At 39.9% G+C, this 27,808-nt stretch overlaps 1 protein-coding gene across 1 annotated transcript in view; it reads left to right on the top strand.

The window, feature by feature from the left end:
- The window catches only part of LOC309667657 (interferon-induced very large GTPase 1-like), a 51,392-nt gene extending 23,584 nt beyond the window's left edge, over positions 1 to 27,808 (top strand). The window contains exon 3 of the mRNA XM_082476293.1: positions 1,341 to 27,808. Coding sequence (XP_082332419.1) covers positions 1,343 to 8,641 — 7,299 coding nt within the window. The 5' untranslated portion in view covers positions 1,341 to 1,342 and the 3' untranslated portion in view covers positions 8,642 to 27,808. The remainder of the gene's footprint in view (positions 1 to 1,340) is intronic.

Genomic DNA, 27,808 nt, shown 5'->3' with positions numbered 1-27,808 from the left:
TGTTTTTACTAGTTTGGCTTTTTAGATTCTACATATAAGTGATATTATACAGGATTTGTCTTTCTCTGTCTGACTTATCTCACTCAGCATAATACACTCAAGGTCCATCTGTGTTGTTACACACACATGGCAAGATTTTCTGCTTTCTCATGACTGAATAATATAAATATTCCATTGTGTGTGTGTGTAGTAAATCTTTATCTGTTAAGCCATGCACTGACACTTAGGCTGTTTCCATATCTTGGCTATTGCGAATAATGCTGCAATAAACATGGAAGTGCATATATCTCTTCAATTCCCTGTCTTCACTTCCTTTGGATATATATCCAGAAGTGGATGCTAGACAATATTGTGGTCCTGTTTTTAATTTTTGAGGAACCTCCACAATCTTTTCTACAGTGGCTGAACCAACTTATATTCTCAGTAATAGTATACAAGTGTTCCCTCTTCTCCACACCCTCTCCAGCATTTATTATTTGTAGATTATTTGATGATGGCCATTATGACTGGTGTGAGGTGATACCTCATTGTGGTTTTGATTTGCATTTCTCTAACAATTAGCAATGCTGAGCATCTTTTCACATGCTTGTTGGCCATCTCTTCAGGGAAATGTCTTTTTAGGTCTTCTGCCCATTTTTTGCTAATCTCATTCTTTTAACGTAGCTGTCCAGTTTTCCCAGCACCACTTATTGAAGAAACTGTCTTTTCTCCATTGTGTTCTTACTCTTTTGTTGTAGATTAACTGACCATAAGTGTGTAGATATACTTCTGGGCTCTCTATTCTGTTCCATTGATCTATGTGTCTGTTTTTAGGCCAGTACCATGCTGTTTTGCTTACTGTAGCTTTGTAGTATAGTCTGAATCAGGGAATGTGATACCTCCATCTTTCTTTTTTTCTCAAGACTGCTTTGGCAATTTGGTCTTCTGTGGTTCCAAATAAATTTTAGGATTATTTGTTCTACTTTTGTGAAAAGTGTCATGGGTATTTTGATAGTGATTGCATTAAATCTATAGATTGCTTTGTGCAGTATGCACATTTTAACAACATTAATTCTTCTAATCTAGGAACAGAGGATATCTTTCCATTTCTTTGTATCATTTCCAAATTCCTTCATTGGTATTTATAGTTTTCAGAGTATAGGTCTTTCACCTTCTTGATTAAGTTTATTCCCAGATATTTTATTCTATCTAATGTGATCATAAATGGGACTGCTTCCTCAATTTCTTTTTCTGATAGTTCATTATTAGTGTTTAGAAAAGCATCAGATTTCTGCAAATTAATCACAGAGTTCTGTAAATTAACATGCCAAAGGCTAACTGAGTGTCTTTTCGTCCCACAGCCATGGACGCAGAAGAGTCTACCCCTAATGAGCTCCTGCTCAGAGGCAAAAATGGGCAAGATCTCCAAGAGATGTTGAGAGAAGCAGGATTGGCAGTTGAGTACTGGTTGCCCAAGCTGCAGGAACACCTGGGTGTGACCTGTGCCCAAGGCTTACAACACCTAGAAGAAAAAGAACTCCAGAAGCTGCAATCCCAGGCACAACATCCCTGGGAGAAAAGGGCCCTGGAGAAGCTGCTTAACCTGTCATACTCAAATACTCTTTCAGAGTTACAGGAGTCTCAGGTGGAAACAATAAAGAAAAGGCAGAAGCAGGCAGAACAGGCACTGCAGGAGCTACGAGAGATGCTGGCAGAAGGGAGGCAGCGACAGGAAGAGGCAGTGAGGAAAAAGGAAGCAGAGCTGATGCAGGCAATGGAGATCCCCAAAGAGTTCTGGCCACGTCCCGAAAAGTCCCTAAGAGATGTCATGGAAAACATGCTGGGACAACTCAAACTTATGGAGGGGACACTGTCTCACAGGAAGAATCTTCCAGATAGAGAGCTGGTGCGACATGCATCTGGAGGACTAGCCCTTCAGGGAATTTACAAAACCAGTAACCAAAGGGGCCTGATAGAGAAGAAAGAGGAGCTACTCAGTGTCCCCAAGGAGTTCTCACTCTGTGGCCCTGCGCAGAGTACACGGATGGAAACAAAGGAATTTACATCTTCTCAAAAAGAATCCATGTTCACCCAGGCTGTAGAGAAGCTGGGCTTCAGTGTAACTGCCTCAGCAAAGGGTGGAGGTTGGGGATTTAGCCTGGAAGCTGCTATGAATCAGAGCAAACATTCAGAATCCAAGGAAACCCAACAGTCACATTCTAAGCACTCTTACTTCTGCTCAACCAAGTTCAACTACATCCCACTGGCCTCCTGCCTATTTCCCACTGACCAGCTCCAGTTCTCCAAGGCAGCTCTACAGGAACTGAAATGCATTGAAGACCTTTCAGGTCAGCCAGAAGACCCAGACAAACTTCCCTTGCTGAGGCGCAGGACTGAAGCCTTCTTCCACAGGTTTGGCTCTCATGCTAACCAGGGCCCTCTGCACCTGGGAGGAATCTACTGGTGGAAAGCCATTTCAGAGGGCTTCCAAAGTGAGCAGCTGGCAGAAGTGAAACAGCAAGCTGCAGAGGCCCTGGATATTTACATAAGGGGCAGCTACAGTGGCTTTGGAGTGAATGTTGCTGCAGGTGTGGATGTGTCAGACTCTCATTCAAAAACAGCCTCTCAGGCAACAACCTTCCAAAATCTCCAAACCAAAGTCCAATTATCTGTGGCCCAGACAGGTGGCCCACCAGAAGCAAATGGCCTTTCACAGTGGAAAGCTGGCCTAGTTGCCAATAATCAAACCTGGTGTGTCATTGACCGGGGAATTCAGCTGGTGCCCGTTTGGGACATCATCCTCACCAGCCACCGAAGCGATTTTAAGGATCCTTATCAGGTAGCTAACTGCCTGAAAGACAGCTACACTGCTCTGACTGGTCTTACTGCCCAGATCCAGGAGGGAGAAGAATTACTGAGTGTTCAGAAGGAGGCTAGGCTTTTCCTAGAGGATGTGAAATCCTGGGAGGTATCTGATCCTGAAGAGCAGCTTAAAAAGCTGATAAATTTCATGCAAAGATTAAGTGAAAAAATAAAAAGTTATAACGCTTGGACTAATATATGCCTCACAGATAGGAGTCTGCAGAATTTTCTGGTAGACACTGTCAACTTCTGCAAACAGTATTCCATTTATGAAACTAAATTTATTAAATCTCAGTTGTGCAGCCTTTTGGATCCTCACATCTACAAAGTGACAAACTTTCCTCAGGCTCATTCCATCATGCAGTGGATATTTCAGTCAGAACCAGAGGAAGAGAATGTCAATATCACCCAATTTTCTGAATTAATTAAAATCTTTAAAAAAACCCAGAATGACCTTATGGAAGTAAAGGCCAAGTCTGAATCCACAGAATCAGTGGAGGAAGCTCAAAGCAAGGCGACTTACGAGGTCAGCTTGTCTCTTGGCTGCTTCTTGAGATACCTCCAAGAAACGGGGCAGCCAGACACACACATCTTGCTACTTTTGATTGCAGCTGGTGCAGGATATCATGTGGTAAACAATACATTTCAGTATCTCCTTGGGTGTGATGAGTTAGACTTCCTACTGGATAAAATGCAAACTGCCCTAGATAAATACCAAGAGCTCAAAAATATTTGCAACTACAAGGCTCAGGCATTCCTGGTGCTCACAGGTCTGACAGCTACACTTGGCATCAAAGTTGCTTCTCCAGAGGAGAAAACAGAACGCTTGGCATTAGTAAGACGTCACATGGGACAATCTTTGTCTAAAGAAGTTGTACATGTCCTCACCAAACTTGGGGCAGATCATGATTGGGAAAACCTAGAAAAAGACTTGAGATTGCTCATTGATGGGGATTATGAGGCCACCGTCTCTTCATTGCAAATGGAGGATGTGAAAAAACAATTGCAAAGTCTTTTCCGTGGAAAGAAAGAGCCCCATGAACCACATGATAATGAAAGTAACAAACGGGAGGTCATAGAAAATAGAGCCTTCCTAGAAATACTCCAGCGTCTAGGCCTAGAACATTACTACCCAAAAACGATGAGCAGAGCTAACTTCCATGTGATCTCCAAGAATCCTGTGTACAACACCCAGCCCTGCTCTGAAAGAGAGCTTCCCTACTATTTCCTACAGAAGCTACTGATGCTGGATTATGGGCTGAGATACCTGATCATCAAGGATGATGAATACACAGAGAAGCAAGTCTATCCAAGCACCTCAAATCAAGAAAAGGAGGCTTTTGATCCATATGAAGATCTATTTGAAGACAGTAATAGCACCACTAATCCTTCAGCAGCCACTAATGCCAGGCCCTACATTCACCCTATGGATATACAGATGGCAATTCTTCACTGTGCAGATGATTTTGCCAGACAATACATTTTGGCCAAACTTTCCATTTGTCAGTTTGCCCTTCCCCTTCTCATACCTAATCCTTGCAATGCTCAAATTGAATTCTGTCTCTGGTCTCTCAGTCAAATTAGGAGGAGCTGGCAGCAAGCAGGGAAATCAATAAAAGAGGAGAAGGACAATTACAAAAATCAGCAGATGTGTCGTGTCTCTACCCCCATTGTGTCTTTTATTAGAGTTGGAAACGGCTTCTCTGCCTCCAAATCTCAGATCATGAACTGTCTTCTCAGTGAAAGGAAACATGATGTCTTTTTTCACCGACATTGCAAAGGGAGCAGCACAGACTGTCTCTTGATGGGAGGTGTGGTGGAAGTTGCCTGGTTCTGTCCTGGGGGTGAAGATCAGGACAGGTTTGACAACTGCCTGACCTTCATCAATCTTCATGGAGATGCAAAGGAACATGAGAAGCAACTTGCCTTTTTGCAGGAGGTCTCTTCTCTCATTGTGGTCCTCATGTCAACTTCTGATGACAATAAAGAAACCCGAAAAATTGTCCATGACCTGTGTCAGAAATCAAAAACTTTAATCTGTTTGCTTGATGATAAAGAAAAAAACATGGCAAATAACTCTGGCCCAAGAGTGAGAATTGGGATCAGAAACAGAAATGAGGCAGAATTAATAGAGGAGCTCATAACTACAATCAGACGTTTGTTAGAGCTTTCTGACACTGCACTCAGCTTGGAGAACTGTGCCCAAATTGCTCGCAAGCAAGGATTGCTTATTGATGAAGACCAGAGAGAATGCAAGGAAGCCAAAGAAAAGGCAGAGATTCTAATGGCCCTACTGGGAGAAACGGAAATACCTCAGATGAAGGAAAATTTACTACCCCTTCAGGGAAAACTGTGGCAACTTTGGTGTAAAAAGGACAAAGAACTCTATCATCTGAGAGAAAAAGGGAATCGAAGCATTGAACAACACAAGAGTGAGATTGAGACAGATAAACAAATGATACGATGTCAACAGTTGAGAAAAGCCTTTCCTCTCAACGATTTAATGCATTCTGTCCTTGAAATTCTCCAAAATCATTCAGAAACTGACACCAAACTCTACTTCTTGCAATGGCTGAGTGTGTTTTTAGACAATTTGACTGCAGGACACTTGGAAAAACTAAATGAGAAGAAAAAGGCATTGTGGTCACTGGTCCAAAAAGAAAAGCAAGAGGCACCAAAGAGCAACTCTCTGAAAGGCTTGCAAAATGAGATAGAAGTTATCTCCAGAGAGATTAGTGACTGCACCTTGGGAATTGAGCAACTTCTCAGAGAAGTTGGCCAGATCTATGAAGCTCTGGAAGAAGCTTCATCCATGAAAGATACCCTATTTCTCTCCCTTCCCCACATTGCTGCAGATCTGATGCTATCTGGTTTTCCCATTGAGCTGATGGATGGGGATGCTTCTTATGTGCCCCTGAGGTGGGTGGCAGCTGTTTTTGACAAGGTCTCTGAGAAACTTGGAAACAAACGGCTCTTTGTTCTCTCTGTCCTTGGCCTGCAGAGCTCAGGGAAATCCACCCTGCTGAATGCACTTTTTGGGCTGCAGTTCACTGTCAGTGCTGGGAGGTGTACCCGGGGGGCCTACATGCAGCTTCTGAAGGTGGAGGAGACATTCGCAAAGGAACTTGGCTTTGACTTTGTGCTTGTTGTGGACACAGAAGGACTTCGGGCCCCAGAACTCAGCAACAAGTCCCAGAATCGTGACAATGAGTTGGCAACCTTTGTCATCGGACTTGGAAACTTGACTCTGATCAATATTTTCGGGGAAAATCCATCAGAAATGCAAGATATTCTACAAATAGTTGTCCAAGCTTTTCTGAGGATGAAACAAGTAAAAATCTCTCCTAGTTGCCTCTTTGTTCATCAGAATGTGGGAGAAGTTACAGCTAAAGACCAAACTATGGAAGGGCGAAGGCGGCTAGAGCAGAGACTGGACGAAATGGCAGCAACAGCAGCTGAAGAAGAGCAGTGCTCAGATGTAACCCGCTTTCGCGATGTCATTAAGTTTGATGTTAATACCCACGTCTACTACTTTGCTCACCTCTGGGATGGCAATCCCCCAATGGCCCCTCCCAATCCTCGTTATAGCCACAATGTCCAAGAACTGAAAAGCAGAATTCTTGTGACTGCCCAACAGGAATCTAGGGGAAGCATCATGAAGATATCAGATGTAAAATTCCGAGTTCAAGATTTGTGGAGGGCCCTACTGAATGAAAACTTTATTTTCAGTTTCAGGAATACCCGAGAGGTCATGGCCATGAGCAAACTGGAAACCATGTATAACTACTGGACATGGGAGTTGAGGAGTCATGTGCTGAGCATACAGGACCAGCTGATCAACCAGATTCAGAATGAAAAAATACAGACACTCGAAACACACACAATTGAGGCTCCAGTTACAGAGAAATATGAAGCCATCATGCAAGAACTTGAAAAATATTTTAATGAAGACCCAGATAGTGAAGTGCTGGTACAGTGGAAAGGAAATTTTGAAAATAAGCTAATAATCCTTAAAGAGGCATTCATTTTAGACAGCCAAAGAAAAGCCAAAGAACTTCTTAGTTTTAAAAAGAATCAAGAAAAACTGCATAACAAAAAATCAGGTTATGAAAAGGAATTATTGGAAAAAAGCCGAGAGTTGGCTTTAACTGTAAAGGGCACCCAATTGAGTGAGGAAGAGCTACATGAGAAATTCAACCCACTTTGGAAAAAATGGGTCTATGATTTGTCCTCAACTCACCCTCCAATCACAGAGCCTAAAATTGAAGTGGATTCTGAAAACATCCTTTTGGATTATTTCAAAAAGGAGAAAGACATGGCAAGCATACTGAAGAAAAATTCTGGAGAAAAGTTTGAAATCAAATATGACAAACATATCAAAATGAACAAGAAATATTTGAACTTAGTTACAATGACATTAGAGGTCCAGGATAAGGAGTCCATAAATATGACTACTAACCGCATTGTTTCAAAAGTTAACGAAACTATTAACAACATTTGTAGGCAAAAGCATGATTACAATCCAAATTATTTCTATGAAATCCTGAGAATAATAGATGAGGAGGTGAAATCTGCACCCACTAAGGAAAGATACACATTTACAAGAAAATATGAAATAGACTTATCCTTGTGTTTATTCCAAAGAGCATCAATGAAGTTTCATGATATGCACAAGGCATTCAAGAGAGCAAATGATCCTGTAAACTATCTGGAAAGCAAGAAAGATGATTTCTTCATGAGTTTTAAGATCTCTTGTCAGGGAGCAACCTCAATTAAAACATTTGTTGATTTTCTGTGGCACAAACTCACCACTGCTGTCTCCAACACCATAAAGAAAAACATGGCCCGCAAAATTGCCGGGGACATGCAAGCCACCTGCCCGGCATTCAATGGAAATAGGGCTAACCTGGAGAAACACATTCTCATCTCTCTGGCAGAAGAGGAAAATTTTGATAATTATTGGCAGTACCTTCATAATCCGGAATCATTTTTTAAGAATTACATTGAAAACCACATTAAAAGATATTGTTCTGACAAAGGAAGTGAAAAAATGAAGACATTTTTAAAAATAAGTTCAGATGAAATCAAGAATGCCATCCTCTCAGCTATTCAGGCATCCACAGCAGTAGCTAAAGATAAAAGCAGCACTGTGTCTGGGTGGTTGGATTTGTTCTGTGATCACCTGGGGAGTAACTTGATCTTTCCACGAAAAGACCTGATAAGCATTGAACACCAGGAGATAAAAGATATTGACTTTCTCAAAGAAGCCATGAGTAAAGCTTTGGATCCTGAAATGAAGAGAGTAGAAGAGAATGACTTGTATATGCTTATAGAAGAAATCGTTCCTGAAATCCAGAAAATGATTGCTGAACATCTCTCTGGCTGCTGGAAACAGTGTCCCTGCTGTAGAGCAATTTGTACAAACACAATCCCTACGCATGATGGAGACCACAGTGTTCCCTTCCATCGTCCACAGGCTGTCAGTGGAGGATGGTGGTACAAAACAGACCATTTTGTCATTGATTGCTGTACCAGTTTGGTAGCAAGTGATTGCTTTTTGGTTTTGGGAGATGACAGGAAAGTCCCATTTAAGAACTATCGACAGGCAGGAGGGGAATATGCCAGGTGGAGTATCACCCCAGACACATCCACCCAGCCATACTGGAAATGGTTTGTCTGTCACTTCAGATTAAAGCTACAAGAAAAATATCTCAAAAGATTTATAGATAAAGGTAAAATTCCTGATGCATGGAACAAAATCAAGAAACAGGATGTGCTTAATGACTTGAAAAAAAATTAATACTCAATGACCACAAAACAGCCCCAGTATCTGAACAAAGGAGGCACATTACCTGAGGAAGCCTAAAATATCACCCACTCATAAGGAAAACCTCCCTTATATCAATTTTTTCAATTGAAACATCTAAAACTAAATCAGTTAACAGCAAGAGTTGAAGACTTGCTGAGAAAGAACTTCATTTTTCTTTGTCTCAATTCCTTTTGCTTTAAAAACAGATTACTAAAATATATGAGTACATGATAAAATTTTTAAAAATCCATTTAAAATACCTACTTCATATTTTAAACTATCATTCTGAATGTTATTTTTTATTTTTAAATATATAATGTTATTTAAAGTCACAAGAAAGTCATTTTCATAGAGGGAAGTTAAAATCATTGCAGACTGCCACAAATTCTATAGGATAACTACATAGTTTAACCAATATACAGTTCTTGACTGGAATCTACAAATTCTTTTCATTTCTAAGTGTATTTTTTTTACCCTCAGAAATTTGTGAGGAAGAGTTATTAATGCTTGAATGCAAAAACATTCATGGAAAATTCATGATTCCCACTCCCAAATATAGTGCTTTTAAGGGATATCCTGTTATAGGAAATGAAAAAACAAAACAAGCCAGAAACTTGACCAGGATAGAGCCTGCATCAATTCTGGAAACATTATTCAACAAATATGGAAAATAGAAGTTAAATAACTTTTTCTTATTTAACCATCATCCTCTTCTTCCCTGGTGCCTTGGCACTTGCCTGTGCATGTTTTTTAAAAAAGGAAAAGAAAAAATTCACAGGAGCTTAGGTATTCAAAGCCTAGAGCTATGTACAAGTCTGAGAAGGACTTGTTAATGGAACAAGATTTATGACCAGGTAAAAAGGGCCATTTAAATCAAGGCTGTGGACAAGGTCAAATTTGATTAAGCCATGATCATTTAATCATTAATGATTTAAAAAAACTATTCCTTCAAGACTAAAATATCAAAAAATATATAGTTTTGTGTGGTGATATTTCAATAAGAGATGCTTTTTACGTATTAAAAGGTAAGAAAATGCTTATCTCCAAATCAGGCACCCTTATGACTTTTCACAGTATTTGAGCCATAGGGTCACGATCAGAAATAAAAATGAAGAACATGCTGAAGCCAACCAAGGATCTGAGAGGGGAAGGAAATCTCCCTTCTGCAAACTTTTACCTTCTAAAGCAATGACTTTTGCTAGGTTCTCAAAGCTGATGATCTGAAGGAATCCTGATGCAAAGAAAAAAGATTATTCATGCCTGACATAAGGGCATCCATTGGCTTCCATTTCAGGGTTCACTGTCTACCCTTCCATAGCCAGTGAAAACAGACAGTACAAAGAGCAGTCAAAGGACTTGGATCTTCAGAGCTGGGAGACAGGAGTGTTCACTCTGCTATCTTTGTGCCCCAAGGCTTCAAGCATACTCTCAGTTTCAGGTCAAATGACCATGTTTCCAGAAGAAATCCTGGAACAGAAAAATTATATGGAAAACAGATGTTCTTGGACAGTAGGGTTTCCCTTTTGTTCTCTAAAAAAGTAGCCTCACTGAGAGTTGGAACTAATAGGATAAAGTTGAAATAGTGATAAAAACAGAACCCATGCATAATATAGCACCTGTCTCTGACATAGCTGCATCCTTGATAACTGTGCAATGTTAACATTCGCTGAATGCCTTTCATATTTGTTTAATGAATCCATTAAAACTTTTAACTAAAAAGTATTATATATCATATATTAACTTTGATTTTTCAAGCCGAATTGTTGTGCATGAAAAAATAAATTTTTGGATAAATTCCTCAGGCATTTAAGTAGAGTGATTATTAAATGAAATTCAGAGGCTGTGTCAAGAACCCAAAATGGCTAGACTTAAGTTGGGAATGAGAGAAGATGGCTATGTGTGAATGTGGTTTTCTGTGATAGTAGTGGAGAGTAAAGTGCCATCAACGTGGGGTGAGGATTAAAGGGTCAGTGGGTTGAGGTCACTGAGGGAGATCTTAGGAACAGTGGAGTAGGGTGAATGGAGTCAGTAGGGATGAGAATCATATGGTCATCAAAAATGGGAGATGATGGGCCCAGTGTAGGTCACAGATTAGAGATGGCCAGAGTTGTAAGGTCAATAGAGGTATGGTTCACATGGTCAGTGGAACAGGTCTCTCAGAGTCACTGAAAGTGGGGATCATGGAAACACAGAAATTGGGGGTCACCACATCAATAGACTTCAGGGATTTCCAGAGTAAGTTAAGCAAGAGAGGACAAGGCCTGCAGGGATGGGGCTAGGAGGGTGTTGGATTCTAAGACAAGATCAAATAACATGAATAAGAGGTGAGTTGCTTAAATGAAGCTGGAAATTTGCACTAAAAAGATTTTCACTTAGGTCTCTCTCCCTCTCTCTCTCTCTCTGAGAGAGGATATAAATACGGGAAGGTCAATTGAATAAGGTGTGTTATGGACGAAATATGTCTGTCATCCATAAATTCATATGTTGAAGCCCTAATTCCCAGTGTGATTTTAGAGGGGGCCTTGGGAGATAATTAGGGTGAAATAAGTTCATGAGGGAAGGGTCCTCATGATGAGATTAACATCCTTATAAGAAGAGACATCAGAGATATCTCTCTCCCTCCCCAGGAGCATGAATCAAGGAAAGATCATATGAGCACACTGCAATATGTGTAATAAGGCAAGCCAGGAAGAGAGCTCTCATCAGGAACCAAATCAGCCAGCATCTTGATCTTAGATGCTCTAGAACTGGAAGAAATAAATTTCCATTGTCTAAGACACCTGGTCTGTAGTGTTTTGTTATGGCAGCCCAAGCTGACTAAGTTGAGGTGTGCCTAAAAATTGGCCCCCTTAAGGTTTGGGATGCTTTTCCCTTAGACTATGGAAAAAGACATATGAAACATAAAACTTTTAATTTTTCCCCTTCCTTCAAATTTGTAATTATCTTTAATCATTCTCTTTAATCAGTCTAACCCTTCAGTAAGGTCTAAAAAAGCCATTCAGCCCTTTCTAGTAGTGCTGTGACACATAAAGAGACAAAACAGTGAAGGAAAGTGTAAGCACTACCAATAATAGTATCACGATAATGACTGTACTGATATCTTTGCAATAGTAGTAACTGTGACATCTTGGGCAGGTAGTTTAACCTCTCTTTGTTCAAGTGCCCTGTCTGTAAAAGAGTGCATTTCTCATTCTGCTACTGGGAAGAATAAATGAATTCCTATTTAAAAAACATTTAAGACAGAAGGAAACACAGAGTACTTTATAAGTGTAAGTTATTATTATGTTATACTGCCACTCCTAAGTTCCTTATTCCTTTGCATTTGAGTAACATTTTATTAGGAACACATTGATGGACTGAGATAGTCTCATCTGAGGTTCATCGGCAGGAATATTCAACCAGGACCCCTTGGGAAATCACAACTGAGAATATAGTAAGTTCTCAATAAATGTGGTTATAACTTATGGCTCAAAATGCATCTCGATATATTGATGTCCCACAGTACTTTATCTGTAGTTATACCTCTCTCAAAAACTAATCCATCAGTCAAAGACTTAGACAAGTCATTGTCACAATTCTTTAACAGCATAGAAGATAATATGTCTTAGGTTCTTCAAAAGGTCCGAGACATGGATTCACACACAATTGATTTATTAGAAAAGCTATCCCAGTAAAAAAAAAGAATAAGGGGAAGCAAGAGGGGGAATGTAACTTAAGGTGAGGGAATAAATTAGTAGGTATGCAAGTTTTGAGAGGTAGAAAATGTCATCTTTCAATTCTAGTTAACAAACACAAACTCGAAAATTAGACTGTTCGGTTTTGAATAGGACTTCCACCATTTAGTAGCTGTGTGACCTTGAATGACTTTCTCAACCTGTCTCTGCTTCATTTTCATCCATAAAATGGTGCCACCTCATAGAAGTGTAAGGATTTCTTGAGATATCCCTGGCACAGCATATATGTTCCAATAATGGTAGGTGGCGGTAGTAGTAGTAGTAGTACTAGTAGCAGCAGCAGCAGAAAAGCAACAAAAGTCATGTCAAAAGAAGAAATTACTATAGTTATTAAAATTATTATCATTTCCATTACAATGAAATGTGTTTATGCCTGTACCGCATTCTCAGCTGTAAATTCCTGAAAGAGTTCATGTCTTGTTCATCTCCATATGCTCAGCATGTAGAATGGTATTTACCCCAATGTAGGTGATGAATCATGGCTCTTAAGTACAACTGAGGACAAGCTTACTAAATACTGGAGTTGGAAGTGGAGACAGTTCAAAGGAAAAGAGAGAAATCAAAGATGATGCTGATATTTCAAACAGGGATAATGCAGCTGACATCAACTAAATAAAGGTCACCAATGGCCTCCACTTTGCTAAATCCAATTTTTTATTCACAGTCATATACATGACCTACCAGCATCATTTTGTCCCTCTCATCTCCCTGAAACACTTCTTTTACTTGGATTTGAGAATACTGCACTCTTGCTTCTCTCCTTCTATTTCACTCTTCTTTACTGCTTCTTCCACTTCTATCAGTCTCTCAATGCTAATATACCCCAAGGGCTCAATCTTGGGTCTTCCTTCTATATCTAGACTCTCTCTCTCTCTTAAGGGGTCACCAATCCTCATTGCATTAAATACCACCTATACACTGATGACTCCTAATACATTTGTCTCACCACACCTCTCACTAAATGTCGAATACATGCCTACTCACCATCTCCACTTGGATGTCTCAAAGACATCTCAAGCTTAACATGCCCAAAACTGGATTCTAAATATCCCCTCACGCAAACCCTGCTCTTATCTATAGGCTTCCTCTTCTTAGTTAAAGGCTAATCCATTGTTTCAATCCCCTGGGCCAAAAAATACTCTAAATCATCCATAATTCTTCTCACCCACTCATTCATTGCTAAATCCTGTGAAATCTACTGTCAAAATATATCTAAAATCTAGCCATTTACCACCACTCCACTGCAGGCACTGAGGCTCAATAGCCTCCTAACAGATTACCATAACAACATCCAACGTAGCAGTCAGAAAGCTTTTTTTAATGTAAGCTAGATCATTTTAATCCTTTGTTCAAAACCCTGAAATCTCCAGTTTTCATTCAGTGTGAAAGTCAGTCATCACAAGAGTCGTCAAGGCCCGATGTGATGTGATGTGATATGATGTGATGTGATGTGATGCAGCTCCTATTACCATTCTGATCTACTTCTATCCCCCTTAGTCACTCACTACAGCCATTCTCAAAACCACTGACTAAAAAGATGACTGAGTCCCCAGGATTAAAGACCCTGCAGCACTGTGGCAAATATATATTATAATCATCCCTAAAGGGACCTACAGATATTTATTCAGATAAATATGCACTGGGGAAAGGGGAGTACCCAGACATTTAGAGAATTATTAGACACAAGGTCTGAGTTGACACTGACATCTAGAGAAACAAAGTATGATTATTCATAACTGGAGGCTAGGTAATAAATGGGGTCTTTCCTAGGCTAAAGTCAAGCTCACATTCAGTCCACTGGGTCGACAGACCCACAGAGTGGTCTGTCCCCAGTCCCCGAATGTATAATCGAGGAATGACAAACTTGGCAGTTGGACTAATCCCCAAGTTGGGTTCTTGTCCTATGAGGTAAGTGCTTTAACAGTGAGGAAGGCTAAGCAGAAGTCTTCAAAATTGCCCTCCACTCTGGCAAGTTAATAAATCTTTAAAAAATCACAACACAGGGGATGGCAAAGATTAGTACCACCATTAAAAACCTAAAGCGGTGGTTATCCCTACCATGTCTCCATTTAATTAGCCAGTCTGTTTCTTGCAATAACAGATGGATCCTAAAAATTTCTTGTAAATTACTGCTAGCTTATCCAATGGTAGTCCCTACTGCAGGTTTTGTACTGGCCAAGGTAATATTGCTAGAGCTAAGATAGTATTTGCCACTGATTTGGCAAATGCATTCTTTTCTATTTCAGTGGTAAGAGACTACTAGAAACACTTCACATTCATGAAATGGACAAATATATTTACTTAGAGTTTTGTCCCAGGGCTCTACTAACTCTCCTGCTTTCTGTCATAAAACAATCCTAAAGAAAGGGGACCATCCCAGAGAACATCACACTGATCAGTTATAAGATGACATCAGGCCAATTGACCAGGAAAGTAAGAGGTGGCTAGTAAGTTGGTGGCCTTGTTAAGACATGTGCTCCAGAGGATGGGAAACAAACCCTACAGAGGTTCAGGGACCTGCCATAACAAAAGTTTTTAAGGGTCCAATGGTCACGATATCCCCTCCAAATTAAAAGACAAATAACTGCATCTTGTATTCCCTACAATAAAAAATAAAGCACAGCACCTGGTAGGCCTCTTTGATTTGGGGAAGCAACACATTCCACACCTAGGAATACTTCTCTGGTCCATATCAGGTGACAAGGAAGTCCACCATCTTTGAATGGGGTCTAGAGGAGGAAAGGATTCTCCAATAGTTTCAGGCTGTGGTGCAAGTTGACCAAAGGCTGAGCCATATGATCCAGCAGACCCTATGGGGTTGGAGGTGTCAATTATGATAAAAGATTCACTGTGGAGTTCATGCCAGGGATCAGCAAACCATGGTCCATGGGTTGAACTAGTATGCCACCATTTTTGGAAAACATATTTTATAAAAATGCATCCACGTTCATTCATTTGAATATTGTCTATAGATGCTTTCACACTACAAAAGCAGAGTTGAGTAGTTGAAACAAAGAACATATGGTTGACAGAGTCTCAGATATTTTCTATGGCTCATTATAGAAAAAGTTTGTTTATGCTTTGTTTATGGTAGGCCCCAGCAAGAGAATCATGATGCAGGGGTTCTGGAGTAAGGCCATGTCATCTGCACCAGAGAATTATATGCCTTTTGAGAAACAGCTCCTGGTCTGTCACTGATCCCTGGTAGTTATGGAATGCTTGACCATGAGGCACAAACTGATCATGTGACTGAAAATGCCCATTTTGAGCTGGGTTATGTTGGACCCACCAAGGCTTACTGTCAGAAAGGCCCAGCAGCAATCCATGGTAAGATGCAAATGGTATATCCTAGATCAAGTTTGTTCAAGAACAGAGGACATTATTAATCATGAACAGGTAGCCCCAACCCCCATGTCACCTACCACAGTTGCACCCAGAACCCTCCCCCAGCTCACATCTATAGCTTTATGGGGGTCACATCCAAACATCTAAAGGAATAAGAAAAAGCTCAAGCTCGATTTATGGACAGGTCAGCCTCATATTGGGTACAACCTAAAAATGGATGGTAGCTGCATTAAAGCCACATTTGTAAACAGCCTTGAAAAGCAGTAGAGAGGAAAAAAAAATCTTCCCAAATGGAAAAATTGCAAATGTTGCTCCTAGTCATTGGCTTTGTATGATAAGAGAAGTAGCATGAGGTGAGAATACGTACAAATTCCTAGGAAGTTGTCAATAAGAAATTAGAAGCCTTTGGGTAGAGCATGTGCGTGGACATACAGCAGTGGGCACAAAGTGTGAAGAACTTTATATCACACATGCCCACCAGAAAGCACCCACCACTGAAGGGACACTGAACAACCAGGTTGGAAAAATGACTTGACCAGTTCATATTATCTGTTCTTCCTCATCAACCCCCCAAGAACTGGCATGATAGGCACATAAATGAAATGGTAAGGACAGTAGATATATAGGCTATGCATGGATGCAATAACAGGAACCAAGGCTAATCTAGCTAACGTTGCCTCTCAATGTCCAACTTCCAACAACAGAGACCTATGCTGAACCACCAATATGTCATTATTCTCAAAAAGTCCAAATAGACGCTTGTTGGCAAGTCAATTTCATTTTACTCCTTCCATCCTGCAAGGTCCAACACTTTGTCAACATGGGGATTGATACCTATTCTGGGTGTGCGTTTGCCTTTCCTGTTTGCAGAGCCTTGATTAGCACCACTATCTAGAGATATACAAAATGCCTGATCCACAGGTATGGTACCCGGACAGTTGAGGGTAAGGGAAAGCTAGAACTCATAGTGAAGGAAGAAATTGCCTTTGGTTACACCCCCCAAGACCAAAGGAAGCAATCTAGGCTATAGTTCACTTCTAACCTTCTTCTTGTAAGTTTCTCCTCAGGAAGAGAGGCCCATGGACAACAAGGAGGAAGTGCCCTCCAAACATCTTTGGAAGGTAAATCTATATGGCATAAGAACTAGACTCTGCTGGTCATGAAGATGCACCACTTTCAATAAAAACTTCTGTGAGTAGCGGTAACTGAGAGCCTCCACTGCCCACCTGTTTGGATCTATCAGGGTGTTCACACCGAGGCCACACCTCCCCCAGGCTGCCCTCAATGACTCAGCATGGAAAAGCCCAATCCTGCTCATCATGGAGTTCCTTTAACTAGCAATCATTGCTCAGGATTCCCTATAGGCCTGGCCAGGATTTGTTCTAAACTCACTGTGGTCTGAGACTCTTTTTACCAAACCCTTCTTTCCCTCTCTCCTTTCTCAGGTGTCAGACCAGCACTGTGCTCTGAAGGATTCCCTGGCTTTCATTGCTTTCTCCTCTTATACCTTTCACACAGGCATTTCATCCAATAAATCTCTTACGTGTCTAATCCCATCTTGGTATCTGCTTCTTGAAGGACCAAACTGATGTTAAAACCCCCTCACACTTTTATTTACTTAAATTATTTTGGAAATGTTTCGTTACCAACACATATGAGCTGCTTCATTCTGTTCACTGATTTCACTGATGCACAATATTTTATTCAACCAGATGCTGATGGTCATTTAGGTTTATATCCTAATTTGACTATTACAAAAATAAAAATGCTGCAATGATGAATATATCTGAAGAATAGTTTTCATTTAAGTTGTAGAAATTGTTGAATCATATAATAAGTAATTTTTGGGATTTCCCTGGTGGCGCAGTGGTTAAGAACCCACCTTCCAATGCAGGGGACATGGGTTCAAGCCCTGGTCAGGGAAGATTCCACATGCCACAGACCAACTAAGCCCATGTGCCACAACTACTGAGCCCACGTGCCACAACTACTGAAGCCTGCACAGCACCTAGAGCCCGTGCTCCGCAACAGGAGAAGCCACTGCAAAGATAGACCCGTGCACCACAACGAAGAGTAGACACCACTTGCCGCAACTAGAGAAAGCCCGTGCACAGCAACAAAGACCCAAAGCAGCCAAAAATAAATAAATTAAACAAAAAAGTAATTTTTAATTTTCGTAGATACTGCAGTATCTAACACATCCTTTGTCTTTGTTTTCACACGCTCACCAACCCCTTTGAATCATCAAGTTTTTTAAAAATAGTATCTCACATTTTAAAATTTCCTGTTATTTCGTTGTTAGTAACATTAGGATCCTTTCACTTATTTACAAGCTATTGATACTTTGTCATTCTTTCTGCTTACTGTTGTTGTCATTTGCTTCTTTCTCTCTTGAATTGTTCATTTTTTTGATTATTTATTTGTAAGACCTTTCATATGTTAAGTAAATTATTACTCTTTCTCACATAGGGGTTGCAAATATTTATTTTACAGTTGACACCTTTCTTTTGACTTTGTATAATGCATTTCTTAACTTACAGAAATGAGTTTTATGTAGTCACAGGTACATATCTTTTCCTTTCTGGTATATGGTTGTTTCTTGCTTGGAATGGCATTCTCCATATCAATAATAATAACAACACCAACAAGAATAATAAAACATTTCATTTTCTTCTAGCATATTTATCAATTTTTGGACTTTTTTGAAATTGTACTTTTTTTTAAATTTTTTAATTTTTTGGCTGTGTTGGGTCTTCATTGCTGCGTGCGGGCTTTCTCTAGTTGCGGTGAGCGGGGGCTACTCTTCGTTGCGGTGCACGGGCTTCTCCTTGCGGTGGCTTCTCTTGTTGCAGAGCACTGGCTCTAGGCACGCAGGCTTCAGTAGTTGTAGCTCACAGGCTCTAGAGCGCAGGCTCAGTAGTTGTGGCACACAGGCTTAGCTGCTCCACGGCATGTGGGATCTTCCCAGACCAGGGCTTGAACCCGTGTCCCCTGCACTGGCAGGAGGACCCGTTTCTACTGTGCCACCAGGGAAGTCCTGAAATTGTACTTTACTGTAAGTTATTTTGGTAAAATAAATAAGGTAGAGGGTCAATATTATTTTCTTATGGCCATGTAGTTTTTGAATAATCCAATTTTTGTCACTCGTTTTAAATAAAATTTTAATCATAAACAGAGTCAATATGACTCCTTTTATGGACTTTCAAGGATTAGTACCAAACCCTTTTTAAATATGACGTTTCCTTTATTTGTGAATATCTTGCAAGAATAGTATAAGCTTATATCTTCTACTAATTTCTTTGACTTCTCATTCATGTATTTCTCTGAATATATCAACTTGACTAATTCCAAACATAAATGTTACATATTTATTGAGATTGACTTAAATGTATACTTAAATTTAAGAACAATATATTCCTTTACAGAAAAAAAGCTTCCTCAGAAAAATGTATCTCATTTATTCAGTATTTTATGCACCAGCCAAAGGCTTTAGATATTTCTCTAGAACAGTAGTATGTACATTTCTCATTAAATCTAGTCCAATTTGTTATCTCTTTTCAGTTACCACTGCATACGAAATCAACTTTTCTATTATATTTACTGACCACATATTTTTTACATATAAAAAATCATTTATAATTGATATTGATAAAAGCTTTAAAACATTGATTTTTAAATATTAATCTTATACCAAATAATGGAATGATTTTATTATACTTAGTCTCTGGTTCTCAATTGATTACACTGGTTTTCCAGGTTTGATATTTCATCATTTGCAAACAAGCAGGCACCCACTTTCTCAATTTGTATTAAGTCTTTTTGTTCTTATCATGTCTCATTAATTTGCGTAGATATAACAATGTTAAGTAAAGTGGATGTAGTATCATAGTAAAGTGGTGAGTATCTTTGTTTTCTTAGCCTTAGTGAAAATACTTTTGGCTTTTCACCATTAAAGATGACATGGGTTTCTTATTTGAGATATGTATTTTACCATGCTATAGAAGTATCTACCTATGCCTACATTATTAAGAATTTTACTCATAAATGGATATGTATTTTTATTATATGCATTTTCTGTATCCACAGAAAAGATAATATTTCCTAATAGTGAACAAGCCATACTTCGCACTTGTGTATTTTATTTTGTAATGTTTGTGTATTCTGTTTGCTAACTGGAATTAGAATGTTGACCCAATTATTTATAAGTGAGATTAATATGTACATTTATTTTGAATATTTTTGTCAGTTTGTAGTCGTAATAGTAATAATAATAATAGCAACAACAATAACAGTAGCATATATCTCTTACTCACTTACTCTATACCAAACATTCAAAGAGTTTTAGGTGTATTAACTCACTTATACCTTACAACAACAACATGTAAGCACTGTTTTTATCCCCTTTTTAACAGAAAGAAACTGATGCAAAGGAGGTTAAATAACTTGACTAACATCATACTGCTAGTAAATGATGACGCCAGAATTTGAATACAGGTGGCCTGATTCCATAGCTGTCACTTTTAACCACAATAGCATGTGTAAAGTAATTTAGAGGATTTCCTTCTCTCTTTAAGTTTGGGAATTGTTCTTATATCATTAGCATTACTTTTCTTTGAAGTCTAACAGAATTCCCTTTTTAACTATCTGGGCCTAAGTCATTTATCTCATTCCACTCTGTAAGGAAAGAGAGAAAGACACAGACAATGTTTTGACACCTTTCTCAATTACTTTCATGACAATTATTTTACTTAGGTTTTCTATTCCTTTAATGTAGATGGCTCAAACAAATTGTGCATTTCAAACAAAATTTCCAGTGGACTAAAAAGGCTGAGAAACTTCTACGCAATGTAAAGTACATGGCCTCTAACTGACAGCAATATATATATATACATGAAACCAGATACATATATATGTAGAGATATAGATAAATTATACAGATAGATATAGATATAGACATGTGAAACTTAGCATATGTGAAAGAGGAAGTTTGTTTTTAAGTAAATTTTTCCAACAATACCTGAAAAATCCCTAAGACCACAGACAGCTGGATCAGGGAACTGGAGTGCTCATGCTATGCTCAGGGTGAAAGTTAAAGAGCTACAGAAAAGCTGAACCAGTCCCAGGAATCAGAGCTGTGGCCTTCCAGTCTAGGATAAAGCCACAAGAAAAATTCTCTCACTAAAGAGAATAAGAGAGTCATATGAAAAATTCCAAAGGCAGCATCAGGGACTGACACAGAAACAGACTGATGCTCTCAAATAACCTCCAGCTTTTGCAACGGCCATGGATTCCTCACACAGAGAATCTAAGTACCTGGGTAACCAGCAGAGCAGCCCATCTGATGAGTATACTTGCCTTCTCATAATTAGCCTCTGCAACTGCTATTAGGAGAATAATTTTCACATTCACTGGGGAAATTCATGCCATCTACCGGTATAGGCCAATCCAACTGAAAACCACTAAAACAGCTGAAGAAGAAGGTAATGTTAGCATCATGGTAGCATGAGACACTCCCTCTCTCTCGTCCCTTCAATCTACAACCAGTAAAATATTCATTAACTCAACAAAGTTTCCTCTGCTTAACACACTAGGATGCCAAAGGGTTCCACACATCTGTACATCTAAATGTATGTGAACTAGAAAACATAGAGGAGGCAGACCAGGTTAACAGTGGAGGTGGTGCCTATAATCCTGGATGCCCAGATACAACAACTGAGCCCATAGCCCCAGAGAACCCAGTAGCAAGAGGGGAGTAGTGCACATGACTCCAGCTTCCCAGGCATGATGCCCACAGCCACAGGGAACTGGGCAGAAGCAACAGCAGAGCCTGACACCCTGTCTCTCCAGCAGTGGAAGTATCCATGACTCTGCACCGCCCCCCCCCACCTGCAGTAGTGGTACCCACAAACCTGGCAACGTGGACATGGCAGAGGCACCCACAACCCCAGCTTCTCCCCACCTTTCCTTAGTATGACAGAGCCTATGAACCAGATGACTCCAGGTAAAACAGAGGTAACTGCCATCTGAGTGTCCCATGTGGCAACACCAGTGATAACAGCAGTACTGGCAGCAGCACGTCACTGGCAACCCTGGAGGCACAAACAACAACAACAAAGGCACAGGACAAAATCTCTGACAGAGATAGAGGGTGGAAAGTGTAGACACTCATATTTAACCAGGGATAGTTCAGGTAAAAGAAACCAGAAACCTCTGCTATAGAGTGCCACCTACTGAAAAACAAAAGGAAGTGCTCTAATTACTCATCTGTTGAGTAATTAGAATCAAGTGAAAAAAGCTCTGCCTAAAGAAAGGTATTCACTACTTCAAATGCACCAGCAGAGAAACAGCTCATCAAGCACCATGAAAAACCATGGTAACACAGTATAACAAAAAAGAACATGACAATTCTTCAGAAACCAAACTTAAGGACACAAAATAATGTGTTCTGACAGAGAACTCAAAATAGCTGTCATAAAGAAACTGAATGAGCTACAAGAAAACTCAGAAAGGCAGTTCAATGAGCTCAGGAATAAATTAATGAACAGAGGAATAATTTACCAAAGAGACTAAAAATCTGCAAAACAACCAAACAGAAATCCTGGAACTGAAGAACTCAATAAATGAGACAACACACTAGAAAGCACTAGAACAGACTGTACTGAAGAGAGAACTAGCAAGCTCAAAGACAGAAATCTAGAAACGATACAGGTAGAAGAGGAAAGAGAACTAAATTTTTTAAAATGAAGAAATTCTACACGAACTATCCAACTCTATTAGGAAAGGCAACATAAGTATAATGGTATCCCCTAGGAAAAGAGAGGGAAAAGAGTACACTTAAAGAGATAATAACTGAGAAGTTGTCAAATCTGGGGAAGGAACTGGATGTATGAGTCCATGAAGCTAAGAGAACACCTAATTACTGCAATGCAAAAAGACCTTCTCAAAAACATATTAGAGTAAAACTGTCAAAAGTCAATAACAAAGAAACAATTTTTAAGGTAGCTTGGGAATAAAGAACTTATATAGAACAAACCAGAAAACAAAAGATAAAATGGTAGTACTAAGTCCTCATTCATCAATAATCACCCTAAATATAAATGGGTTAAATCACCAATCAAAAGACACAGAGTAGCTGGATGCATTAAAATCCAAGACCCAGCTATATGTTGCCTCCAAAAGACTCACTTCAGCTCTAAAAATAAACATAGTTTCAAAATAAAGGGCTGGAGGAAGATACTCCAAGCAAATGGCCTGCCCCTCAAGCCAAGGCCTCCTCCGCTGGTGCAGACTCTAGGGTCCTGAGCGCTGCCACCATCAAAGCCTCCTTTAACCACACACAGGGCCTGCATGCACTGCCCACACCAAAGCCTCCTCCAGAATCATCCCTGGGTGCCCCAGCCTGAGACAGCAAGATGCCAATGTTGGCAGGGGCTGAGTTCTAAAAGGTGGGGTTAGGATAGTGGATCCAGGGAGAGGACTGCTGTTGGCTATGCAGAGACAACCTAAGGGGACAGGAGTGAGGGGCTCCACGGCTGGGAATGCTCCAAAAGGAAATGTAGTCTGTCTTGGAAATGAGGCATGACTGTTGAGTGGCACCCAAGGGGTGGGGCTGCCATTGCAAACCCCCTCCCCACCCGATGACCCCTGCCTCCGCAGGCACTGGGAGGAACTCCCACCAGAGTGAGCATGTCCCAGTCTGTTGCATCTTCCTGCCAGTCTCTGCCATCACAGGAACTTCGCGCATGCCCCAGCTGTGTCCACCTTATCCTTCCCTGGCCGGAGTGATTAAGTGCCCCAATCAGCAGCTGCTTTTGCCCCCTCTCACCTTGGTGAGGAACAGACTACTGAGGGGAGCCTGCATGCAGAACTGGGGCCAAAACCAAAGCTGAGCCCCAGGGGCTATGTGACTAAGGCAGAGGAATGCAAATCTCTCTGTGAAGCTGCACAAGCTGCAGAATAAATCCTCGTGATCTTCTTAGTAAACCCTGTGTCTGTGGAATATCTGAATGGATGAGAACTCCCACAACTGAGACTGGTCTAACTTGGGAAGCTGTGGACTTTGGGGAAAGTGCACATGAGAGTTGGGCCAGGTCAGAGCCTGAGCTGCCCCCACAGTGATCACAGTGCGTCCAGAGACCTACCTAGAGGTATTGGTGGGACTTCTGGGGAGGTGGGGTTTGGATGTGGCTGACTGGGGGGTCAAGGACACTGACAGTGGATGCCTCAGGAAAATATAATTATTATTATTGTTTTGTTTTGTTTTTTCTTTTTGTTTTTTGTTTCATTTTGTTCTCTTGTCTTCTGTTTTCCTTTTTATTTCTTAGTTATTTTTTTTCAATTTTTTAATATATATATTATATATTTTTTATTTTTCTATTATTACTTGACTTTTCTGCTGTTTTCTTTTTTTTCTTGTTTTTGTTTTTGTTCTTGGGGGTTTTATTTTGGATGGATTTTGTGTGTTGTTTTGGTTTTCTTTTTTTTTAGTTTGCTTTCTGGTTTTGTTCTGCTTTTTGTTTTTCATTTTTGTTAGTTTTGTTTTTATTGTTTGTTTTTGTTTTGGGGTTGTTTTCTTTGTTAGATTGTTCTCTTGATTTTCATTTTCTTTTTCTTTTTTTCTTTTCTTTGATTGGTTTTGTTTTTATCATTTGATTTGGGTTTTCTTTGTCTGTTTGTTTTCTTTACTTCTCTTCTTTTTTCTTTTTTTGCCAAACCATGCAACTTGCGGGGTCTTGGTTCCCAGGCCAGGGGTCGGGCCTGAGACTCTGAGGTAAGGGCACTGAGTCCAAGACACTGGAATACCAGAGAATTTCCAGCCCCAGGGAATATTAATCAACAGGAGCTCTCCCAAAGGTCTCCATCTCGACATCAAGACCTGGCTCCACTAAACTGCCTGCAGGCTCCAGGGCTGGATACCCCATGACAAACAACCAGCAAGACAGGAACACACAACCCATCAACAGACAGGCTGCCTAAAGTCATACTAAGCTCAGACACCCCAAAACACATCACCTGACACAGCCCTGGCAATCAGAGGGACAAGATTCAGATCTACCCACCAGAGTGCAAGCACCAGTCCCTCCAACCAGGAAGCCTACACAAGCCCCTGGACCAACCTCACTCACTAGGGGGCAGACACCAGAAGCAACGGGAACTACGATCCTGCAGCCTGTGAAAAGGAGACCGCAAACACAGTAAGCTACACAGAATAGGAAGATAGAGAAATATGCACCAGATGAAGGAGCAAGGCAAAAATCCACAAGACCAAAAAAATGAAGAGGAAATAGGTAATTTACCTGAAAAAGAATTCAGAGTAATGATAGTTAAGATGATCCAAGATCTCGGAAATACAATAGAGGAACAGATGAAAAAGATACAAGAAATGTTTAACAAGGACCTATAAGAACTAAAGAACAAAGAGTGATGAAAAACACAATAACTGAAATTAAAAATACACTAGAAGGAATCAATAGCAGAATAACTGAGGCAGAAGAACGGATAAGTGAGCTGGAAGATAGAATGGTGAAAATAACTGCTGCAGAGCAGAATAAAGAAAAAAGATGGAAAAGAAATGAGGACATTCTCACGGACATCTGGGACAACATTAAATGCACCAACATTCGTACTGTAGGGGTTGCAGGAGAAGAAGAGAAAGAGAAAGGCTCCAAGAAAATATTTGAAGAGATTATAGTTGAAAACTTCCCTAACATAGGAAAGGAAATAGTCACCAAGTCCAGGAAGCACAGAGAGTCCCATACAGGTTAAATACAAGGAGAAACACACCGAGACACATATTAATCAAACTAACAAAAATTAAATACAAAGAAAAAATTTTAAAAGCAGCAAGGGAAAAGCAACAAATAACATAAAAGGGAATCCCTATAAGGTTATCAGCTGACTTTTCAGCAGAAACTCTGCAGGCCAGAAGGGAGTGGCAAGACCTATTTAAAGTGATGAAAGGGAAAAACCTACAACCAAGATTACTCTTCCCAGCAAGGAACTCACTCAGATCCAATGGAGAAATCAAAAGCGTTACAGACCAGCAAAAGCTAAGAGAATTCAACACCACCAAACCAGTTTTGCAATAAATGCTAAAGGAACTTCTCTAGGCAAGAAACACAAGAGAAGGAAAAGACCTACAAAAACAAACCCAAAACAATTAAGAAAATAGTAATAGAAACATACATATCGATAATTACCTTAAATGTAAATGGATGAAATGCTCCAAACAAAAGACAGAGACTGGCTGAATGGATACAATAAGACCCATATATATGCTGTCTACAAAAGACCAACTTCAGATCTACAGACACATACAGACTGAAAGTGAGGGGATGGAAAAAGATATTCCATGTAAATGGAAATCAAAAGAAAGCTGGAGTAGCAATACTCATATCAGACAAAATAGACTTTAAAAATATAGATTATTACAAGAAACAAGGAAGGACACTACATAATAATCAGGGGAACAATCCAAGAAGAAGATATAACAATTGTAAATATTTACACACCCAACATAAGAGCACCTCAATACATAAGGCAAATTCTAACAGCCATAAAAGGGGAAATTGACAGTAACACAATAATAGTGGGGGAATTTAACACCTCATTTACACCAATGGAAAGATCATCCAACAGAAAATTAATAAGGAAACACAAGCCTTAAATGACACATTAGACCAGATAGACTTAATTGATATTTATATGACATTCCATCTGAAAGCAGCAGAATACACTTTCTTCTCAGGTGTACACAGAACATTCTCCAGGATACATCACATCTTGGGTCATAAATCAAGCCTCAGTAAATTTAAGAAAATTGAAATCGTATCAAGCATCTTCTCTGACCACAACACTACGAGAGTAGAAATCAATTACAGGAAAAAAAAAACTGTAAAAAACACAAACACATGGAGGCTAAACAATATGCTACTAAATAACCAATGGATCACTGGAGAAATCAGTGAGGAAATAAAAATTACCTAGAAACAAAAGACAAAGAAACACAATGATGCAAAACCTATGGGATGCAGCAAAAGCAGTTCTAAGAAGGAATTTTATAGCAATACAATCCCACCTCAAGAAACAAGAAAAATCTCAAATAAACAACCTAAACTTACACCTAAAGTAATAAGAGAAAGAGAACAAACAAAACCCAAAGTAAGTAGAAGGAAACAAATCAAAAAGATCAGAGCAAAAGTAAATGAAATAGAAACGAAGAAAATAGGGACTTTTCTGGTGGCACAGTGGTTACGAATCCTCCTGCCAATGCAGTGGACATGGGTTCGATCCCCGGTCCAGGAAGATCCCACATGCCATGGAGCAACTAAGCCTATGCGCCACAACTACTGCGCCTGCACTCTAGAGCTCGCAAGCCACAACTATGGAGCCCGTGTGCCTAGAGCCCGTGCTCTGCAACAAGAGAAGCCACCACAACGAGAAGCCCGCGTACCGCAATGAAGAGTAGCCCCCACTCGCCGCAACTAGAGAAAGCCTGTGCACAGCAACAAAGACCCAATGCAGCCAAAAATAAATAATGAATGAATGAATTAAGTTTTTAAAAAAAGAAATGAAGAAAACAATAGCAAAGATCAATGAAACTAAAAGCTGGTTCTTTTAGGAGATAAACAAAACTGATAAACATTTGGCCAGACTCATCAAGAAAAAAAGGGAGAAGACTCAAAACGATAAACTTAGAAACGAAAAAGGACAAGTTAAAACTGACACCACAGAAATACATAGGATCATAAGAGACTACTACAAGCAACTATATACCAAAGAATGAACAATGTGGAAGAAATGGACAAATTCTTAGAAAAATACAGCCTTCCAAGACTGAACCAGGAACAAACAGAAAATATGAACAGACCAGTCACAAGTAATGAAATTGAAACTGTGATTAAAAATCTTCCAACAGGGACTTCCCTGGTGGTAGAGTGGTTAAGAATTCGCCTGCCAATGCAAAGGCCAGGGGTTTGATCCCTACAGGAAAATCCCACATGCCGTGGAGCAACTAAGCCCGTGAGTTACAACTACTGAGCCTGCATGCCACAACTGCCAAAGCCCGTAGGCCCCAGAG

This window comes from Balaenoptera physalus (assembly GCF_965194825.1).
Source record: "Balaenoptera physalus genome assembly, chromosome: 10".
NCBI lineage: Eukaryota > Metazoa > Chordata > Mammalia > Artiodactyla > Balaenopteridae > Balaenoptera > Balaenoptera physalus.
This window is presented reverse-complemented; position numbering and strand designations above follow the sequence as displayed.